General features: G+C 51.3%; 1 protein-coding gene and 1 long non-coding RNA gene across 3 annotated transcripts in view; one reads left to right on the top strand and one right to left on the bottom strand.

Moving 5' to 3' along the window:
* Positions 1 to 527: 527 nt before the first annotated feature.
* LOC140404771 (uncharacterized) lies at positions 528 to 1098 on the bottom strand. Its single transcript, XR_011938572.1, has 2 exons — positions 986 to 1098; positions 528 to 874 (listed from the first exon to the last, which is right to left on the bottom strand). It is a non-coding gene; the product is annotated as an uncharacterized lncRNA (long non-coding RNA).
* A 1060-nt stretch (positions 1099 to 2158) lies between these two features.
* Positions 2159 to 21215, top strand: part of LOC140404769 (claudin-15-like) — a 171379-nt gene continuing 152322 nt past the window's right edge. For both annotated transcript variants that reach the window (XM_072493490.1, XM_072493488.1), the window contains exon 1: positions 2159 to 2665. In XM_072493490.1, the coding sequence (XP_072349591.1) occupies positions 2452 to 2665 (214 nt within the window). In that variant the 5' untranslated portion in view covers positions 2159 to 2451. The remainder of the gene's footprint in view (positions 2666 to 21215) is intronic.

Genomic DNA, 21215 nt, shown 5'->3' with positions numbered 1-21215 from the left:
GGGGCTGTGTGTGGGGGGGGGCTGTGTGTGGGGGGGGCTGTGTGTGGGGGGGGCTGTGTGTGGGGGGGGCTGTGTGTGGGGGGGGCTGTGTGTGTGGGGGGCTGTGTGTGTGGGGGGCTGTGTGTGTGGGGGGCTGTGTGTGTGGGGGGCTGTGTGTGTGGGGGGCTGTGTGTGGGGGGGGCTGTGTGTGGGGGGGGCTGTGTGTGGGGGGGGCTGTGTGTGGGGGGGGCTGTGTGTGGGGGGGCTGTGTGTGGGGGGGGCTGTGTGTGGGGGGGGCTGTGTGTGGGGGGGGCTGTGTGTGGGGGGGGGCTGTGTGTGGGGGAGGCTGTGTGTGGGGGAGGCTGTGTGTGGGGGGGGCTGTGTGGGGGGGGGGGCTGTGTGTGGGGGGACTGTGTGGGGGGAGGGACTGTGTGGGGGGAGTCTCTCTGTCACTGGCAGTTCTCACAGTTTTTGGATTGATTGTGTTGTGGGGCTGGGACTTGGTGACGTCAATCTGTGTTTATCAACCTTTGTCAGGAAAGTTCACAGAGTCTGAACTCACTTCAACCGAATCAGCAAACCCGGGACAACTCACTCGGGGAACTCACTCAGGGAACACACCCGGGACATCTATCCTGAGACAACTAACCCGGGACAACTCACTCGGGGAACTCACTCAGGGAACACACCCGGGACAACTATCCTGAGACAACTAACCCGGGACAACTCACTCGGGGAACTCACCCGGGACAACTATCCTGAGACAACTAACCCGGGACAACTCACTCGGGGAACTCACTCAGGGAACACACCTGGGACATCTATCCTGAGACAACTAACCCAGGACAACTCACTCGGGGAACTCACCCGGGACAACTATCCTGAGACAACTAACCTGGGACAACTCACTCGGGGAACTCACCCGGGACAACTAACCTGAGACAACTTACCTGAAACATTTAACCTGAGACAACTAACCCGGGACAACTAACCTGAGACAACTAACCCGGGACAACTAACCCGGGACAACTAACCTGTGACAACTAACCTGAGACAACTAACCTGAAAAAAACAACCTGAGACAACCAATCTGACACAACTAACCTGGGACAACTAACCTGAGACAACTAACCTGGGACAACTAACCCGAGACAACTAACCTGGCACAACTAACCGGACACAACTAACCCGAAACAACTAACCCAGGACAACTAACACGAGACAACGAACCCGAGACAACTAACCCAAACAAAGTAGCCCGGGACAACTAAACTGAGACAACTAACCTGAGACAACTAACCCGGAACAACTAACCTGACGCAACTAACCTGAGGCAACTAACCCGAGACAACTAACCCGAGACAACTTACATGAGACAACTAACCACCGAGAACTAACCCAAGACAACAAACCCATCACAACTAACCCGAGACAACTAACCAGAGACAACTAACCTGTGACAACGAATCTGAGACATCTAACCTGAGACAACTAACCCGGGGCAACTAACCTGAGACAACTAACCCGAGACAACTAACCTGAGACAACTAACCTGAGACAACTAACCCGAGACAACAAACCCATCACAACTAACCCGAGACAACTAACCCGGGACAACTAACTCGAGACAACGAACCCGAGACAACTAACTCGAGACAACGAACCCGAGACAACTAACCCGAGACAACTAACTCGAGAGAACTAACCCGAGACAACTAACCCGGGACAACTAACTCGAGAGAACTAACCTGAGACAACTAACCCGAGACAACTAACCTGTGACAACAAATCTGAGACATCTAACCTGAGACAGCTAACCTGAGACAACTAACCCGGGACAACTAACTCGAGACAACTAACTCGAGACAACGAACCCGAGACAACGAACCCGAGACAACTAACCCGAGACAACTAACCCGAGACAACAAACTGGGACTTTGAACCTGAGACAACTAACCTGGGACAACTAACCTGGGACAACTAACCGGAGACGAGTGCGAGACAACGAACCCGAGACAACTAACCCGAGACAACTAACCCGAGACAACTAACCTGTGACAACAAATCTGAGACATCTAACCTGAGACAGCTAACCTGAGACAACTAACCCGGGACAACTAACTCGAGACAACTAACCCGAGACAACTAACTCGAGACAACGAACCCGAGACAACGAACCCGAGACAACGAACCCGAGACAACGAACTGGGACTTTGAACCTGAGACAACTAACCTGGGACAACTAACCTGGGACAACTAACCTGGGACAACTAACCGGAGACGAGTGCGAGACAACGAACCCGAGACAACTAACCCGAGACAACTAACCCGAGACAACTAACCCGAGACAACTAACACGGGATAACTAACGCGGGATAACTAACCTGAGGCAGTCACTAACCCGGGTCAACGCTCCAGGAGCCACTCACTACCCCGGCTCTATCCTGTTCTGTTCCGGACTCAGTGGCTCCGATGTCGGCTGTGGACTCGCTGGGCTTCGCTGTGGGACTGCTGGGCTGGGTTCTGATCGGGGTCTGTCTGGGGGTCGATCAGTGGAGAGTTTCCACCCTGGACGGCAGTGTGATCACCACCTCCACCATCTATGATAACCTGTGGAAGAGTTGTGCGAGTGACTCGACCGGAGTTTACAACTGCAGGGATTTCCTCAGTCTGTTCGCTCTGTCAGGTACTGGCTGGGGCTCCGGGGACTTGGAGAGAGGGAGTGAGGGAGGAGGGGAGGGAGAGTGAGCGAGAGAGTGTGAGTGAGTGAGAGACAGAGTGAGAGAGAGAGAGTGAGGGAGAGAGAGAGGATGAGAGTGGGAGCGTGAGTGAGGCAGAGAGAGTGTGAGTGAGACAGAGAGAAGGATGGCGAGGGGGAGAGAGAGCGAGGGAGGGAGAGAGAATGAGAGTGGGAGCGTGAGTGAGGCAGAGAGAGTGTGAGTGAGACAGAGAGAAGGATGGCGAGGGGGAGAGAGAGTGAGGGGGAGGGAGGGAGGGGGGAGGGAGAGTGAGGGGGAGAGAGAGAGAGTGAGATTGTGAGTGGCAGCACGGGTAGCATAGTGGTTAGCACAATTGCTTCACAGCTCCAGGGTCCCGGGTTTGATTCCCGGCTTGGGTCACTGTATGTGCGGAGTCTGCACGTCCTCCCCGTGTCTGCGTGGGTTTCCTCCGGGTGCTCCGGTTTCCTCCCACAGTCCAAAAATGTGTAGGTTAGGTGGGTTGGCCATGATAAATTGCCCTTAGTGTCCAAAATTGCCCTTAGCGTTGGTTTATCATAGAATTTACAGAGCAGAAGGAGGCCATTCGGCCCATCGAGTCTGCACCGGCTCTTGGAAAGAGCACCCTACCCAAGGTCAACACCGCCACCCTATCCCCATAACACACTAACCCCACCCAACACTAAGGGCAATTTTGGGCACTAAGGGCAATTTATCATGGCCAATCCACCTAACCCGCACATCTTTTGACTGTGGGAGGAAACCGGAGCACCCGGAGGAAACCCACGCATACACGGGGAGGATGTGCAGACTCCGCACAGACAGTGACCCAAGCCAGAATCGAACCTGGGACCCTGGAGCTGTGAAGCAATTGTGCTATCCACAAGGCTACCGTGCTGCCCGTAAAGTGGTTGAGTGGGGTTACTGGGTTATGGGGATAGGGTGGGGGTGTGGGCTTGGGTAGGGTAGTCTTTCCAAGAGCCGGTGCAGACTCGATGGGCTGAATGGCCTCCTTCTGCACTGTAAATTCTATGAAATGGAGGGAGAGAGAGAGAGTGGTACGGAGAGTGATACAGAGAGGGACAAGTGTGTGGGAGAGAGAGGCAGAGAGAGAGAGACAGAGTGTGTGGGAGAGAGAGGCAGACAGAGACACGCAGAGAGAGACAGAGTGTGTGGGAGAGAGAGAGCGAGACAGAGAGAGAGAGAGCGAGAGACGAAGAGTGGGGGAGAGAGCGGGAGAGTGTTAGAGGGAAAGAGAGTGGGAGTGAGGCAGAGAGAGTGCGATTGGGAAGAGGTGAGAGACTGTGAACGGGGGGCAGTGTTGGGTGCTGCAGACAGGCTCGCGGGGTTGGCGGTGTGAGACTGTATCGGATGTTTGGAGCTGTGAGGTGTACCTTATTTGAGACCATCTCCCTCACGCTCCCTGTCTATCTTTGTCGCTGTTGACATCTCCAAGATCAAAGGTCACTGCCCACCCAACTGACGGGTACCAGTGTCTGGGAAATGTCATAGCCAGCTAGGGATCTCCGCCTATCAAATAGCCATCTTTCGACTGAGCTGCGATCACCCAGTTCCCCTGGGCTGACCCTGACAAATAACCCTCCTTCAGAGAAGGTAATTCACTGGAAGATAACTTGTCTCTCAAACTCGAAACAACTCCAGGTCCTGAAATCTCGTATGTGGCGGGTGGCACGGTGGCGCAGTGGTTAGCACTGCTGCCTCACGGCGCCGAGGACCCGGGTTCTATCCCGACTTGGGTCACTGTCTGTGCGGAGTCTGCACGTTCTCCCCCGTGTCTGTGTGGGTTTTGTCCGGGTGCTCCGGTTTCCACCCGCAAGTCCCGAAAGACGTGCTTGTTAGGTGAATTGGACATTACGAATTGTCCCTGTGTGTACACGAACAGGTGCCGGAGTGTGGCGACTAGGGGCTTTTCACAGTAACTTCATTGCAGTGTTAATGTAAGCCTTGTGACACTAATAAAGATTATTATTCCATTAACCTGTATCTGCCCTCTCTCTGCCCATTCCACTAGCCTGTATCTGCCCCCTCACTGCCCATTCCATTAACTGGTATCTGCCCTCTCTCTCCCCATTCCACTAACCTGTATCTGCCCCCTCTCTGCCCATTCCATTAACCGGTATCTGCCCTCTCTCTGCCCATTCTACTAACCTGTATCTGCCCCCTCTCTGCCCATTCCATTAACCGGTATCTGCCCCCTCTCTGCCCATTCCACGAACCTGTATCTGCCCCGCTCTGCCCATTCCATTAACCTGTATCTGCCCCTCTCTGCCCATTCCATTAACCTGTATCAGCCCTACTCTGCCCTTTCCATCAATCTGTATCTGCCCCTCTCTGCCCAGTCCATTAACCTGTATCTGCCCCTCTCTGCCCATTCCATTAACCTGTATCTGCCCCCTCTCTGCCCATTCCATTAACCGGCATCTGCCCCCTCTCTGCCCATTCCACTAACCTGTACCTGCCCCCTCTCTGCCTATTCCATTAACGTGTATCTGCCCCCTCTCTGCCCATTCCATTAACCTGTATCTGCCCCCTCTCTGACCATTCCATTAACCTGTATCTGCCCCCTCAATGTCCATTCCATTAACGTGTATCTGCCCCTGCTCTGCCCATTCCATTAACCTGTATCTGCCCCCTCTCTGCCCATTCCATTAACCTGTATCTGTCCCTCTCTGCCCATTCCATTAATCTGTATCTGTCCCTCTCTGCCCATTTCATTAACCTGTATCTGCCCTTCTCTGCCCATTTCATTAACCTGTATCTGCCCCCTCTCTGCCTATCCTTAACCTGTATCTGCCCCCTCTCTGCCCATTCCATTAACCTGTATCTGCCCCCTCTCTGCCCATTCTAGTAACCTGTATCTGACCCTCTCTGCCCATTCCATTAATCTGTATCTGCCCCGCTCTGCCCATTCCATTAACATGTATCTGCCCCGTCTCTGCCCATTCCATTAATCTGTATCTGCCCCTCTCTGCCCATTCCATTAATCTGTATCTGCCCCTCTCTGCCCATTCCATTAAGCTGTATCTGCCCCCTCTCTGCCCATTCCATAAATCTGTATCTACCCTACTCTGCCCATTCCAATAACCTGTATCTGCCCCTCTGCCCATTCCATAAATCTGTATCTACCCTACTCTGCCTATTCCAATAACCTGTATCTGCCCCTCTCTGCCCATTCCATTAACCTGTATCTACCCCCTCTCTGCCCATTTCATTAACCTGTATCTGCCCCCTCTCTGCCCATTCCATTAACCTGTATCTGCCCCATCGCTGCCCTTTCCATTAATCTGTATCTACCCCCTCTCTGCCCATTCCATTAACCTGCATCTGCCCCTCTCTGACCATTCCATTAACCTGTATCTGCCCCCTCTCTGCCCATTCCATTAACCTGTATCTGTCCCTCTCTGTCCATTCCATTAACCTGTATCTGTCCATCTCATTAACCTGTATCTGCCCTTCTCTGCCCATTTCATTAACCTGTATCTGCCCCCTCTCTGCCCGTTCCTTAACCTGTATCTGCCCCCTCTCTGCCCATTCCATTAACCTTTATCTGCCCCCTCTCTGCCCATTCCATTAACCTGTATCTGCCCCGCTCTGCCCATTCCATTAACATGTATCTGCCCCGTCTCTGCCCATTCCATTAATCTGTATCTGCCCCTCTCTGCCCATTCCATTAATCTGTATCTGCCCCTCTCTGCCCATTCCATTAACCTGTATCTGTCCCTCTCTGCCCATTCCATTAACCTTTATCTGTCCCTCTCTGCCCATTCCATTAACCTGTATCTGTCCCTCTCTGCCATTCCATTAACCTGTACCTGCCCCCTCTCTGTGCCCATTCCTTAACCTGTATCTGCCCCTCTCTGCCCATTCCATTAACCTGTATCTGCCCCCTCTCTGCCCAGTCAATTAATCTGTATCTGCCCCTCTCTGCCCACTCATTAACCTGTATCTGCCCCCTCTCTTCCCATTCCATTAACCTGTATCTGCCCCTCTCTACCCATTCCATTAACCTGTATCTGCCCCCTCTCTGCCCATTCCATTAAACTGTATCTGCCCCCTCTCTGCCCATTCCATTAACCGGTATCTGCCCCCTCTCTGCCCATTCCATTAACCTGTATCTGCCCCCTCTCTTCCCATTCCATTAACCTGTATCTGCCCCTCTCTGCCCATTCCATTAATCTGTATCTGCCCCTCTCTGCCCATTCCATTAACCTGTATCTGCCCCCTCTCTGCCCATTCCATTAAACTGTATCTGCCCCCTCTCTGCCCATTCCATTAACCGGTGTCTGCCCCCTCTCTGCCTTTTCCATTAACCTGTATCTGCCCCCTCTCTGACCATTCCATTAACCTGTATCTGCCCCCTCACTGTCCATTCCATTAACGTGTATCTGCCCCTGCTCTGCCCATTCCATTAACCTGTATCTGCCCCCTCTCTGCCGATTCCATTAATCTGTATCTGTCCCTCTCTGCCCATTCCATTAACCTGTATCTGCCCCCTCTCTGCCCATTCCATTAACCTGTATCCGCCCCCTCTCTGCCCATTCCATTAACCTGTATCCGCCCCCTCTCTGCCCATTCCATTAACCTGTATCTGCCCCCTCTGCCTATTCCATTAACGTGTATCTGCCCCCTCTCTGCCCATTCCATTCACCTGTATCTGCCCCCTCTCTGACCATTCCATTAACCTGTATCTGCCCCCTCTCGGTCCATTCCATTAACATGTATCTGCCCCCTCTCTGCCCATTCCATTAACCTGTATCTGCCCCGCTCTGCCCATTCCATTAAACTGTATCTGCCCCTCTCTGCCCATTCCATTAACCTGTATCTGCCCCCGCTCTGCCCATTCCATTAACCTGTATCTGCCCCTCTCTGCCCATTCCATTAACCTGTATCTGCCCCTCTCTGCCCATTCCATTAACCTGTATCTGCCCCCTCTCTGTCCATTCCATTAACCTGTATCTGCCCCTCTCTACCCATTCCATTAACCTGTATCTGCCCCACTCTGCCCATTCCATTAACCTGTACCTGACCCTCTCTGCCCATTCCATTAACCTGTATCTGCCCCTCTCTGCCCATTCCATTAAACTGTATCTGCCCCCTCTCTGCCCTTTCCATTAACCTGTATCTGTCCCTCTCTGTCCATTCCATTAACCTGTATCTGCCCCTCTCTGCCCATTCCATTAACGTTTATCTAACCCCTCTCTGCCCACTCCACTAACCTGTATGTGCCCGCTCCCTGCTCATTCCATTAACCTGTATCTGCCCCCTCTCTGCCCATTCCATAAATCTGTATCTACCCTACTCTGCCTATTCCAATAACCTGTATCTGCCCCTCTCTGCCCATTCCATTAACCTGTATCTGCCCCATCGCTGCCCTTTCCATTAATCTGTATCTACCCCCTCTCTGCCCATTTCATTAACCTGTATCTGCCCTTCTCTGCCCATTTCATTAACCTGTATCTGCCCCCTCTCTGCCCATCCTTAACCTGTATCTGCCCCCTCTCTGCCCATTCCATTAACCTTTATCTGCCCCCTCTCTGCCCATTCCATTAACCTGTATCTGCCCCCTCTCTGCCCATTCCATTAACCTTTATCTGCCCCCTCTCTGCCCATTCCATTAACCTGTATCTGCCCCCTCTCTGCCCATTCTAGTAACCTGTATCTGACCCTCTCTGCCCATTCCATTAATCTGTATCTGCCCCGCTCTGCCCATTCCATTAACATGTATCTGCCCCGTCTCTGCCCATTCCATTAATCTGTATCTGCCCATTCCATTAATCTGTATCTGCCCCTCTCTGCCCATTCCATTAACCTGTATCTGTCCCTCTCTGCCCATTCCATTAACCTTTATCTGTCCCTCTCTGCCCATTCCATTAACCTGTATCTGTCCCTCTCTGCCCATTCCATTAACCTGTACCTGCCCCCTCTCTGTGCCCATTACTTAACCTGTATCTGCCCCTCTCTGCCCATTCCATTATCCTGTATCTGTCCCTCTCTGCCCATTCCATTAACGTTTATCTACCCCCTCTCTGCCCATTCCACTAACCTGTATGTGCCCGCTCTCTGCCCATTCCATAAATCTGTATCTACCCTACTCTGCCTATTCCAATAACCTGTATCTGCCCCTCTCTGCCCATTCCATTAACCTGTATCTGCCCCATCGCTGCCCTTTCCAATAATCTGTATCTACCCCCTCTCTGCCCATTCCATTAACCTGTATCTGCCCATCTCTGACCATTCCATTAACCTGTATCTGCCCCCTCACTCCCCATTCCATTAACCTGTATCTGTCCCTCTCTGCCCATTCCATTAATCTGTATCTCTCCCTCTCTGCCCATTTCATTAACCTGTATCTGTCCCTCTCTGCCCATTCCATTAACCTGTACCTGCCCCCTCTCTGTGCCCATTACTTAACCTGTATCTGCCCCTCACTGCCCATTCCATTATCCTGTATCTGTCCCTCTCTGCCCATTCCATTAACGTTTATCTACCCCCTCTCTGCCCATTCCACTAACCTGTATGTGCCCGCCCTCTGCCCATTTCATTAACCTGTATCTGCCCCTCTCTGCCCATTCCATTAACCTGTATCTGCCCCCTCTCTGCCCAGTCAATTAATCTGTATCTGCCCCTCTCTGCCCACTCCATTAACCTGTATCTGCCCCCTCTCGGTCCATTCCATTAACATGTATCTGCCCCCTCTCTGCCCATTCCATTAACCTGTATCTGCCCCACTCTGCCCATTCCATTAAACTGTATCTGCCCCTCTCTGCCCATTCCATTAACCTGTATCTGCCCCCGCTCTGCCCATTCCATTAACCTGTATCTGCCCCTCTCTGCCCATTCCATTAACCTGTATCTGCCCCTCTCTGCCCATTCCATTAACCTGTATCTGCCCCCTCTCTGTCCATTCCATTAACCTGTATCTGCCCCTCTCTACCCATTCCATTAAACTGTATCTGCCCCTCTCTACCCATTCCATTAACCTGTGTCTGCCCCTCTCTGCCCATTCCATTAACCTGTATCTGCCCCTCTCTACCCATTCCATTAAACTGTATCTGCCCCCTCTCTGCCCTTTCCATTAATCTGTATCTACCCCCCTCTGCCCATTCCATTAACCTGTATCTGTCCCTCTCTGTCCATTCCATTAACCTGTATCTGTCCCTCTCTGCCCATTTCATTAACCTGTATCTGCCCCTCTCTGCCCATTCCATTAACCTGTATCTGCCCCTCTCTGCCCATTCCATTAACGTTTATCTACCCCCTCTCTGCCCATTCCACTAACCTGTATGTGCCCGCTCTCTGCCCATTCCATTAACCTGTATCTGCCCCCTCTCTGCCCATTCCATAAATCTGTATCTGCCCCCTCTCTCCCCATTCCATTAACCTGTATCTGTCCCTCTCTGCCCATTCCATTAATCTGTATCTGTCCCTCTCTGCCCATTTCATTAACCTGTATCTGCCCTTCTCTGCCCATTTCATTAACCTGTATCTGCCCCCTCTCTGCCCATCCTTAACCTATATCTGCCCCCTCTCTGCCCATTCCATTAACCTTTATCTGCCCCCTCTCTGCCCATTCCATTAACCTGTATCTGCCCCCTCTCTGCCCATTCTAGTAACCTGTATCTGACCCTCTCTGCCCATTCCATTAATCTGTATCTGGCCCGCTCTGTCCATTCCATTAACATGTATCTGCCCCGTCTCTGCCCATTCCATTAAACTGTATCTGCCCCTCTCTGCCCATTCCATTAACCTGTATCTGCCCCCGCTCTGCCCATTCCATTAACCTGTATCTGCCCCTCTCTGCCCATTCCATTAACCTGTATCTGCCCCTCTCTGCCCATTCCATTAACCTGTATCTGCCCCCTCTCTGTCCATTCCATTAACCTGTATCTGCCCCTCTCTACCCATTCCATTAACCTGTGTCTGCCCCTCTCTGCCCATTCCATTAACCTGTATCTGCCCCTCTCTACCCATTCCATTAAACTGTATCTGCCCCCTCTCTGCCCTTTCCATTAATCTGTATCTACCCCCCCTCTGCCCATTCCATTAACCTGTATCTGTCCCTCCCTGTCCATTCCATTAACCTGTATCTGTCCCTCTCTGCCCATTTCATTAACCTGTATCTGCCCCTCTCTGCCCATTCCATTAACCTGTATCTGCCCCTCTCTGCCCATTCCATTAACGTTTATCTACCCCCTCTCTGCCCATTCCACTAACCTGTATGTGCCCGCTCTCTGCCCATTCCATTAACCTGTATCTGCCCCCTCTCTGCCCATTCCATAAATCTGTATCTGCCCCCTCTCTCCCCATTCCATTAACCTGTATCTGTCCCTCTCTGCCCATTCCATTAATCTGTATCTGTCCCTCTCTGCCCATTTCATTAACCTGTATCTGCCCTTCTCTGCCCATTTCATTAACCTGTATCTGCCCCCTCTCTGCCCATCCTTAACCTGTATCTGCCCCCTCTCTGCCCATTCCATTAACCTTTATCTGCCCCCTCTCTGCCCATTCCATTAACCTGTATCTGCCCCCTCTCTGCCCATTCTAGTAACCTGTATCTGACCCTCTCTGCCCATTCCATTAATCTGTATCTGCCCCGCTCTGCCCATTCCATTAACTTGTATCTACCCCGTCTCTGCCCATTCCATTAATCTGTATCTGCCCCTCTCTGCCAATTCCATTAATCTGTATCTGCCCCTCTCTGCCCATTCCATTAACCTGTATCTGTCCCTCTCTGCCCATTCCATTAACCTTTATCTGTCCCTCTCTGCCCATTCCATTAACCTGTATCTGTCCCTCTCTGCCCATTCCATTAACCTGTACCTGCCCCCTCTCTGCCCATTCCATTAACCTGTATCTGCCCCTCTCTGCCCATTCCATTAACCTGTATCTGCCCCCTCTCTGCCCATTCCATTAAACTGTATCTGCCCCCTCTCTGCCCATTCCATTAACCGGTATCTGCCCCCTCTCTGCCCATTCCACTAACCTGTAACTGCCCCCTCTCTGCCTATTCCATTAACGTGTATCTGCCCCCGCTTTGCCCATTCCATTAACCTGTATCTGCCCCCTCTCTGACCATTCCATTAACCTGTATCTGCCCCCTCACTGTCCATTCCATTAACGTGTATCTGCCCCTGCTCTGCCCATTCCATTAACCTGTATCTGCCCCCTCTCTGCCGATTCCATTAATCTGTATCTGTCCCACTATGCCCATTCCATTAACCTGTATATGCCCCCTCTCTGCCCATTCCATTAACCTGTATCCGCTCCCTCTGTGCCCATTCCATTAACCTGTATCTGCCCCCTCTCTGCCTATTCCATTAACGTGTATCTGCCCCCTCTCTGCCCATTCCATTAGCCTGTATCTGCCCCTCTCTGCCCATTCCATTAACCTGTATCTGCCCCTCTCTGCCCATTCCATTAACCTGTATCTGCCCCTCTCTGCCCATTCCATTAACGTTTATCTACCCCCTCTCTGCCCATTCCACTAACCTGTATGTGCCCGCTCTCTGCCCATTCCATTAACCAGTATCTGCCTCCTCTCTGCCCATTCCATAAATCTGTATCTACCCTACTCTGCCCATTCCAATAACCTGTATCTGCCCCTCTCTGCCCATTCCATAAATCTGTATCTACCCTACTCTGCCTATTCCAATAACCTGTATCTGCCCCTCTCTGCCCATTCCATTAACCTGTATCTACCCCCTCTCTGCCCATTTCATTAACCTGTATCTGCCCCTTCTCTGCCCCTTCTCTGCCCATTCCATTAACCTGTATCTACCCCCTCTCTGCCCATTTCATTAACCTGTATCTGCCCCTTCTCTGCCCATTCCATTAACCTGTATCTGCCCCATCGCTGCCCTTTCCATTAATCTGTATCTACCCCCTCTCTGCCCATTCCATTAACCTGCATCTGCCCCTCTCTGACCATTTCATTAACCTGTATCTGCCCCCTCTCTGCCCATTCCATTAACCTGTATCTGTCCCTCTCTGTCCATTCCATTAACCTGTATCTGTCCCTCTCTGTCCATCTCATTAACCTGTATCTGCCCTACTCTGCCTATTCCAATAACCTGTATCTGCCCCTCTCTGCCCATTCCATTAACCTGTATCTGCCCCATCGCTGCCCTTTCCATTAATCTGTATCTACCCCCTCTCTGCCCATTCCATTAACCTGTATCTGCCCCTCTCTGACCATTCCATTAACCTGTATCTGCCCCCTCTCTCCCCATTCCATTAACCTGTATCTGTCGCTCTCTGCCCATTCCATTAATCTGTATCTCTCCCTCTCTGCCCATTTCATTAACCTGTATCTGCCCTTCTCTGCCCATTTCATTAACCTGTATCTGCCCCCTCTCTGCCCATCCTTAACCTGTATCTGCCCCCTCTCTGCCCATTTCATTAACCTGTATCTGCCCCTCTCTGCCCATTCCATTAACCTGTATCTGCCCCCTCTCTGCCCAGTCAATTAATCTGTATCTGCCCCTCTCTGCCCACTCCATTAACCTGTATCTGCCCCCTCTCAGTCCATTCCATTAACATGTATCTGCCCCCTCTCTGCCCATTCCATTAACCTGTATCTGCCCCACTCTGCCCATTCCATTAAACTGTATCTGCCCCTCTCTGCCCATTCCATTAACCTGTATCTGCCCCCGCTCTGCCCATTCCATTAACCTGTATCTGCCCCTCTCTGCCCATTCCATTAACCTGTATCTGCCCCTTTCTGCCCATTCCATTAACCTGTATCTGCCCCCTCTCTGTCCATTCCATTAACCTGTATCTGCCCCTCTCTACCCATTCCATTAACCTGTGTCTGCCCCTCTCTGCCCATTCCATTAACCTGTATCTGCCCCTCTCTACCCATTCCATTAAACTGTATCTGCCCCACTCTGCCCATTCCATTAAACTGTATCTGCCCCTCTCTGCCCATTCCATTAACCTGTATCTGCCCCCGCTCTGCCCATTCCATTAACCTGTATCTACCCCCTCTCTGCCCATTTCATTAACCTGTATCTGCCCATTCTCTGCCCATTCCATTAACCTGTATCTGCCCCATCGCTGCCCTTTCCATTAATCTGTATCTACCCCCTCTCTGCCCATTCCATTAACCTGCATCTGCCCCTCTCTGACCATTCCATTAACCTGTATCTGCCCCCTCTCTGCCCATTCCATTAACCTGTATCTGTCCCTCTCTGTCCATTCCATTAACCTGTATCTGTCCCTCTCTGTCCATCTCATTAACCTGTATCTGCCCTACTCTGCCTATTCCAATAACCTGTATCTGCCCCTCTCTGCCCATTCCATTAACCTGTATCTGCCCCATCGCTGCCCTTTCCATTAATCTGTATCTACCCCCTCTCTGCCCATTCCATTAACCTGTATCTGCCCCTCTCAGACCATTCCATTAACCTGTATCTGCCCCCTCTCTCCCCATTCCATTAACCTGTATCTGTCCCTCTCTGCCCATTCCATTAATCTGTATCTCTCCCTCTCTGCCCATTTCATTAACCTGTATCTGCCCTTCTCTGCCCATTTCATTAACCTGTATCTGCCCCCTCTCTGCCCATCCTTAACGTGTATCTGCCCCCTCTCTGCCCATTTCATTAACCTGTATCTGCCCCTCTCTGCCCATTCCATTAACCTGTATCTGCCCCCTCTCTGCCCAGTCAATTAATCTGTATCTGCCCCTCTCTGCCCACTCCATTAACCTGTATCTGCCCCCTCTCGGTCCATTCCATTAACATGTATCTGCCCCCTCTCTGCCCATTCCATTAACCTGTATCTGCCCCACTCTGCCCATTCCATTAAACTGTATCTGCCCCTCTCTGCCCATTCCATTAACCTGTATCTGCCCCCGCTCTGCCCATTCCATTAACCTGTATCTGCCCCTCTCTGCCCATTCCATTAACCTGTATCTGCCCCTCTCTGCCCATTCCATTAACCTGTATCTGCCCCCTCTCTGTCCATTCCATTAACCTGTATCTGCCCCTCTCTACCCATTCCATTAACCTGTGTCTGCCCCTCTCTGCCCATTCCATTAACCTGTATCTGCCCCTCTCTACCCATATCATTAAACTGTATCTGCCCCACTCTGCCCATTCCATTAAACTGTATCTGCCCCTCTCTGCCCATTCCATTAACCTGTATCTGCCCCCGCTCTGCCCATTCCATTAACCTGTATCTGCCCCTCTCTGCCCATTCCATTAACCTGTATCTGCCCCTCTCTGCCCATTCCATTAACCTGTATCTGCCCCCTCTCTGTCCATTCCATTAACCTGTATCTGCCCCTCTCTACCCATTCCATTAACCTGTGTCTGCCCCTCTCTGCCCATTCCACAAACCTGTATCTGCCCCTCTCTACCCATTCCATTAAACTGTATCTGCCCCCTCTCTGCCCTTTCCATTAATCTGTATCTACCCCCCCCCTCTGCCCATTCCATTAACCTGTATCTGTCCCTCCCTGTCCATTCCATTAACCTGTATCTGTCCCTCTCTGCCCATTTCATTAACCTGTATCTGCCCCTCTCTGCCCATTCCATTAACCTGTATCTGCCCCTCTCTGCCCATTCCATTAACGTTTATCTACCCCCTCTCTGCCCATTCCACTAACCTGTATGTGCCCGCTCTCTGCCCATTCCATTAACCTGTATCTGCCCCATCGCTGCCCTTTCCATTAATCTGTATCTACCCCCTCTCTGCCCATTACATTAACCTGTATCTGCCCCTCTCTGACCATTCCATTAACCTGTATCTGCCCCCTCTCTCCCCATTCCATTAACCTGTATCTGTCCCTCTCTGCCCATTCCATTAATCTGTATCTGTCCCTCTCTGCCCATTTCATTAACCTGTATCTGCCCTTCTCTGCCCATTTCATTAACCTGTATCTGCCCCCTCTCTGCCCATCCTTAACCTGTATCTGCCCCCTCTCTGCCCATTCCATTAACCTTTATCTGCCCCCTCTCTGCCCATTCCATTAACCTTTATCTGCCCCCTCTCTGCCCATTTTGTAACCTGTATCTGACCCTCTCTGCCCATTCCATTAATCTGTATCTGCCCCGCTCTGCCCATTCCATTAACATGTATCTGCCCCGTCTCTGCCCATTCCATTAATCTGTATCTGCCCCTCTCTGCCAATTCCACTAACCTGTAACTGCCCCCTCTCTGCCTATTCCATTAACGTGTATCTGCCCCCGCTTTGCCCATTCCATTAACCTGTATCTGCCCCCTCTCTGACCATTCCATTAACCTGTATCTGCCCCCTCACTGTCCATTCCATTAACGTGTATCTGCCCCGCTCTGCCCATTCCATTAACCTGTATCTGCCCCCTCTCTGCCGATTCCATTAATCTGTATCTGTCCCACTATGCCCATTCCATTAACCTGTATATGCCCCCTCTCTTCCCATTCCATTAACCTGTATCCGCTCCCTCTGTGCCCATTCCATTAACCTGTATCTGCCCCCTCTCTGCCTATTCCATTAACGTAAATGTGCCCCCTCTCTGCCCATTCCATTCACCTGTATCTGCCCCCTCTCTGACCATTCCATTAACCTGTATCTGCCCCCTCTCGGTCCATTCCATTAACATGTATCTGCCCCCTCTCTGCCCATTCCATTAACCAGTATCTGCCCCACTCTGCCCATTCCATTAAACTGTATCTGCCCCTCTCTGCCCATTCCATTAACCTGTATCTGCCCCCGCTCTGCCCATTCCATTAACCTGTATCTGCCCCTCTCTACCCATTCCATTAACCTGTGTCTGCCCCTCTCTGCCCATTCCATTAACCTGTATCTGCCCCTCTCTACCCATTCCATTAAACTGTATCTGCCCCACTCTGCCCATTCCATTAAACTGTATCTGCCCCTCTCTGCCCATTCCATTAACCTGTATCTGCCCCCGCTCTGCCCATTCCATTAACCTGTATCTACCCCCTCTCTGCCCATTTCATTAACCTGTATCTGCCCATTCTCTGCCCATTCCATTAACCTGTATCTGCCCCATCGCTGCCCTTTCCATTAATCTGTATCTACCCCCTCTCTGCCCATTCCATTAACCTGCATCTGCCCCTCTCTGACCATTCCATTAACCTGTATCTGCCCCCTCTCTGCCCATTCCATTAACCTGTATCTGTCCCTCTCTGTCCATTCCATTAACCTGTATCTGTCCCTCTCTGTCCATCTCATTAACCTGTATCTGCCCTACTCTGCCTATTCCAATAACCTGTATCTGCCCCTCTCTGCCCATTCCATTAACCTGTATCTGCCCCATCGCTGCCCTTTCCATTAATCTGTATCTACCCCCTCTCTGCCCATTCCATTAACCTGTATCTGCCCCTCTCAGACCATTCCATTAACCTGTATCTGCCCCCTCTCTCCCCATTCCATTAACCTGTATCTGTCCCTCTCTGCCCATTCCATTAATCTGTATCTCTCCCTCTCTGCCCATTTCATTAACCTGTATCTGCCCTTCTCTGCCCATTTCATTAACCTGTATCTGCCCCCTCTCTGCCCATCCTTAACGTGTATCTGCCCCCTCTCTGCCCATTTCATTAACCTGTATCTGCCCCTCTCTGCCCATTCCATTAACCTGTATCTGCCCCCTCTCTGCCCAGTCAATTAATCTGTATCTGCCCCTCTCTGCCCACTCCATTAACCTGTATCTGCCCCCTCTCGGTCCATTCCATTAACATGTATCTGCCCCCTCTCTGCCCATTCCATTAACCTGTATCTGCCCCACTCTGCCCATTCCATTAAACTGTATCTGCCCCTCTCTGCCCATTCCATTAACCTGTATCTGCCCCCGCTCTGCCCATTCCATTAACCTGTATCTGCCCCTCTCTGCCCATTCCATTAACCTGTATCTGCCCCTCTCTGCCCATTCCATTAACCTGTATCTGCCCCCTCTCTGTCCATTCCATTAACCTGTATCTGCCCCTCTCTACCCATTCCATTAACCTGTGTCTGCCCCTCTCTGCCCATTCCATTAACCTGTATCTGCCCCTCTCTACCCATATCATTAAACTGTATCTGCCCCACTCTGCCCATTCCATTAAACTGTATCTGCCCCTCTCTGCCCATTCCATTAACCTGTATCTGCCCCCGCTCTGCCCATTCCATTAACCTGTATCTGCCCCTCTCTGCCCATTCCATTAACCTGTATCTGCCCCTCTCTGCCCATTCCATTAACCTGTATCTGCCCCCTCTCTGTCCATTCCATTAACCTGTATCTGCCCCTCTCTACCCATTCCATTAACCTGTGTCTGCCCCTCTCTGCCCATTCCACAAACCTGTATCTGCCCCTCTCTACCCATTCCATTAAACTGTATCTGCCCCCTCTCTGCCCTTTCCATTAATCTGTATCTACCCCCCCCCTCTGCCCATTCCATTAACCTGTATCTGTCCCTCCCTGTCCATTCCATTAACCTGTATCTGTCCCTCTCTGCCCATTTCATTAACCTGTATCTGCCCCTCTCTGCCCATTCCATTAACCTGTATCTGCCCCTCTCTGCCCATTCCATTAACGTTTATCTACCCCCTCTCTGCCCATTCCACTAACCTGTATGTGCCCGCTCTCTGCCCATTCCATTAACCTGTATCTGCCCCATCGCTGCCCTTTCCATTAATCTGTATCTACCCCCTCTCTGCCCATTACATTAACCTGTATCTGCCCCTCTCTGACCATTCCATTAACCTGTATCTGCCCCCTCTCTCCCCATTCCATTAACCTGTATCTGTCCCTCTCTGCCCATTCCATTAATCTGTATCTGTCCCTCTCTGCCCATTTCATTAACCTGTATCTGCCCTTCTCTGCCCATTTCATTAACCTGTATCTGCCCCCTCTCTGCCCATCCTTAACCTGTATCTGCCCCCTCTCTGCCCATTCCATTAACCTTTATCTGCCCCCTCTCTGCCCATTCCATTAACCTTTATCTGCCCCCTCTCTGCCCATTTTGTAACCTGTATCTGACCCTCTCTGCCCATTCCATTAATCTGTATCTGCCCCGCTCTGCCCATTCCATTAACATGTATCTGCCCCGTCTCTGCCCATTCCATTAATCTGTATCTGCCCCTCTCTGCCAATTCCACTAACCTGTAACTGCCCCCTCTCTGCCTATTCCATTAACGTGTATCTGCCCCCGCTTTGCCCATTCCATTAACCTGTATCTGCCCCCTCTCTGACCATTCCATTAACCTGTATCTGCCCCCTCACTGTCCATTCCATTAACGTGTATCTGCCCCGCTCTGCCCATTCCATTAACCTGTATCTGCCCCCTCTCTGCCGATTCCATTAATCTGTATCTGTCCCACTATGCCCATTCCATTAACCTGTATATGCCCCCTCTCTTCCCATTCCATTAACCTGTATCCGCTCCCTCTGTGCCCATTCCATTAACCTGTATCTGCCCCCTCTCTGCCTATTCCATTAACGTGTATGTGCCCCCTCTCTGCCCATTCCATTCACCTGTATCTGCCCCCTCTCTGACCATTCCATTAACCTGTATCTGCCCCCTCTCGGTCCATTCCATTAACATGTATCTGCCCCCTCTCTGCCCATTCCATTAACCAGTATCTGCCCCACTCTGCCCATTCCATTAAACTGTATCTGCCCCTCTCTGCCCATTCCATTAACCTGTATCTGCCCCCGCTCTGCCCATTCCATTAACCTGTATCGGCCCCTCTCTGCCCATTCCATTAACCTGTATCTGCCCCTCTCTGCCCATTCCATTAACCTGTATCTGCCCCCTCTCTGTCCATTCCATTAACCTGTATCTGCCCCTCTCTACCCATTCCATTAACCTGTATCTGCCCCTCTCTGCCCATTCCATTAACCTGTACCTGACCCTCTCTGCCCATTCCATTAACCTGTATCTGCCCCTCTGCCCATTCCATTAAACTGTATCTGCCCCCTCTCTGCCCATTCCATTAACCTGTATCTGCCCCCTCTCTGCCCATTCCATTAGCCTGTATCTGCCCCTCTCTGCCCATTCCATTAACCTGTATCTGCCCCTCTCTGCCCATTCCATTAACCTGTATCTGCACCTCTCTGCCCATTCCATTAACGTTTATCTACCCCCTCTCTGCCCATTCCACTAACCTGTATGTGCCCGCTCTCTGCCCATTCCATTAACCAGTATCTGCCCCCTCTCTGCCCATTCCATAAATCTGTATCTACCCTACTCTGCCCATTCCAATAACCTGTATCTGCCCCTCTCTGCCCATTCCATAAATCTGTATCGACCCTACTCTGCCTATTCCAATAACCTGTATGTGCCCGCTCTCTGCCCATTCCATTAACCAGTATCTGCCCCCTCTCTGCCCATTCCATTAACCTGTATCTACCCCCTCTCTGCCCATTTCATTAACCTATATCTGCCCCTTCTCTGCCCATTCCATTAACCTGTATCTGCCCCATCGCTGCCCTTTCCATTAATCTGTATCCACCCCCTCTCTGCCCATTCCATTAACCTGCATCTGCCCCTCTCTGACCATTCCATTAACCTGTATCTGCCCCCTCTCTGCCCATTCCATTAACCTGTATCTGTCCCTCTCTGTCCATTCCATTAACCTGTATCTGTCCCTCTCTGTCCATCTCATTAACCTGTATCTGCCCTTCTCTGCCCATTTCATTAACCTGTATCTGCCCCCTCTCTGCCCATTCCTTAACCTGTATCTGCCCCCTCTCTGCCCATTCCATTAACCTTTATCTGCCCCCTCTCTGCCCATTCCATTAACCTGTATCTGCCCCCTCTCTGCCCATTCCAGTAACCTGTATCTGACACTCTCTGCCCATTCCATTAATCTGTATCTGCCCCGCTCTGCCCATTCCATTAACATGTATCTGCCCTTCTCTGCCCATTTCATTAACCTGTATCTGCCCCCTCTCTGCCCATCCTTAACCTGTATCTGCCCCCTCTCTGCCCATTCCATTAACCTTTATCTGCCCCCTCTCTGCCCATTCCATTAACCTATATCTGCCCCCTCTCTGCCCATTCTAGTAACCTGTATCTGACCCTCTCTGCCCATTCCATTAATCTGTATCTGCCCCGCTCTGCCCATTCCATTAACATGTATCTGCCCCATCTCTGCCCATTCCATTAATCTGTATCTGCCCCTCTCTGCCAATTCCATTAATCTGTATCTGCCCCTCTCTGCCCATTCCATTAACCTGTATCTGTCCCTCTCTGCCCATTCCATTAACCTTTATCTGTCCCTCTCTGCCCATTCCATTAACCTGTATCTGTCCCTCTCTGCCCATTCCATTAACCTGTACCTGCCCCCTCTCTGCCCATTCCATTAACCTGTATCTGCCCCTCTCTGCCCATTCCATTAACCTGTATCTGCCCCCTCTCTGCCCATTCCATTAAACTGCATCTGCCCCCTCTCTGCCCATTCCATTAACCGGTATCTGCCCCCTCTCTGCCCATTCCACTAACCTGTAACTGCCCCCTCTCTGCCTATTCCTTTAACGTGTATCTGCCCCCGCTTTGCCCATTCCATTAACC

The sequence above is a fragment of the Scyliorhinus torazame genome, chromosome 31, assembly GCF_047496885.1.
Source record: "Scyliorhinus torazame isolate Kashiwa2021f chromosome 31, sScyTor2.1, whole genome shotgun sequence".
Taxonomy (NCBI): domain Eukaryota; kingdom Metazoa; phylum Chordata; class Chondrichthyes; order Carcharhiniformes; family Scyliorhinidae; genus Scyliorhinus; species Scyliorhinus torazame.
The sequence above is the reverse complement of the archived record's forward strand: the minus strand, read 5'-3'. Positions and strand labels throughout refer to the sequence as shown.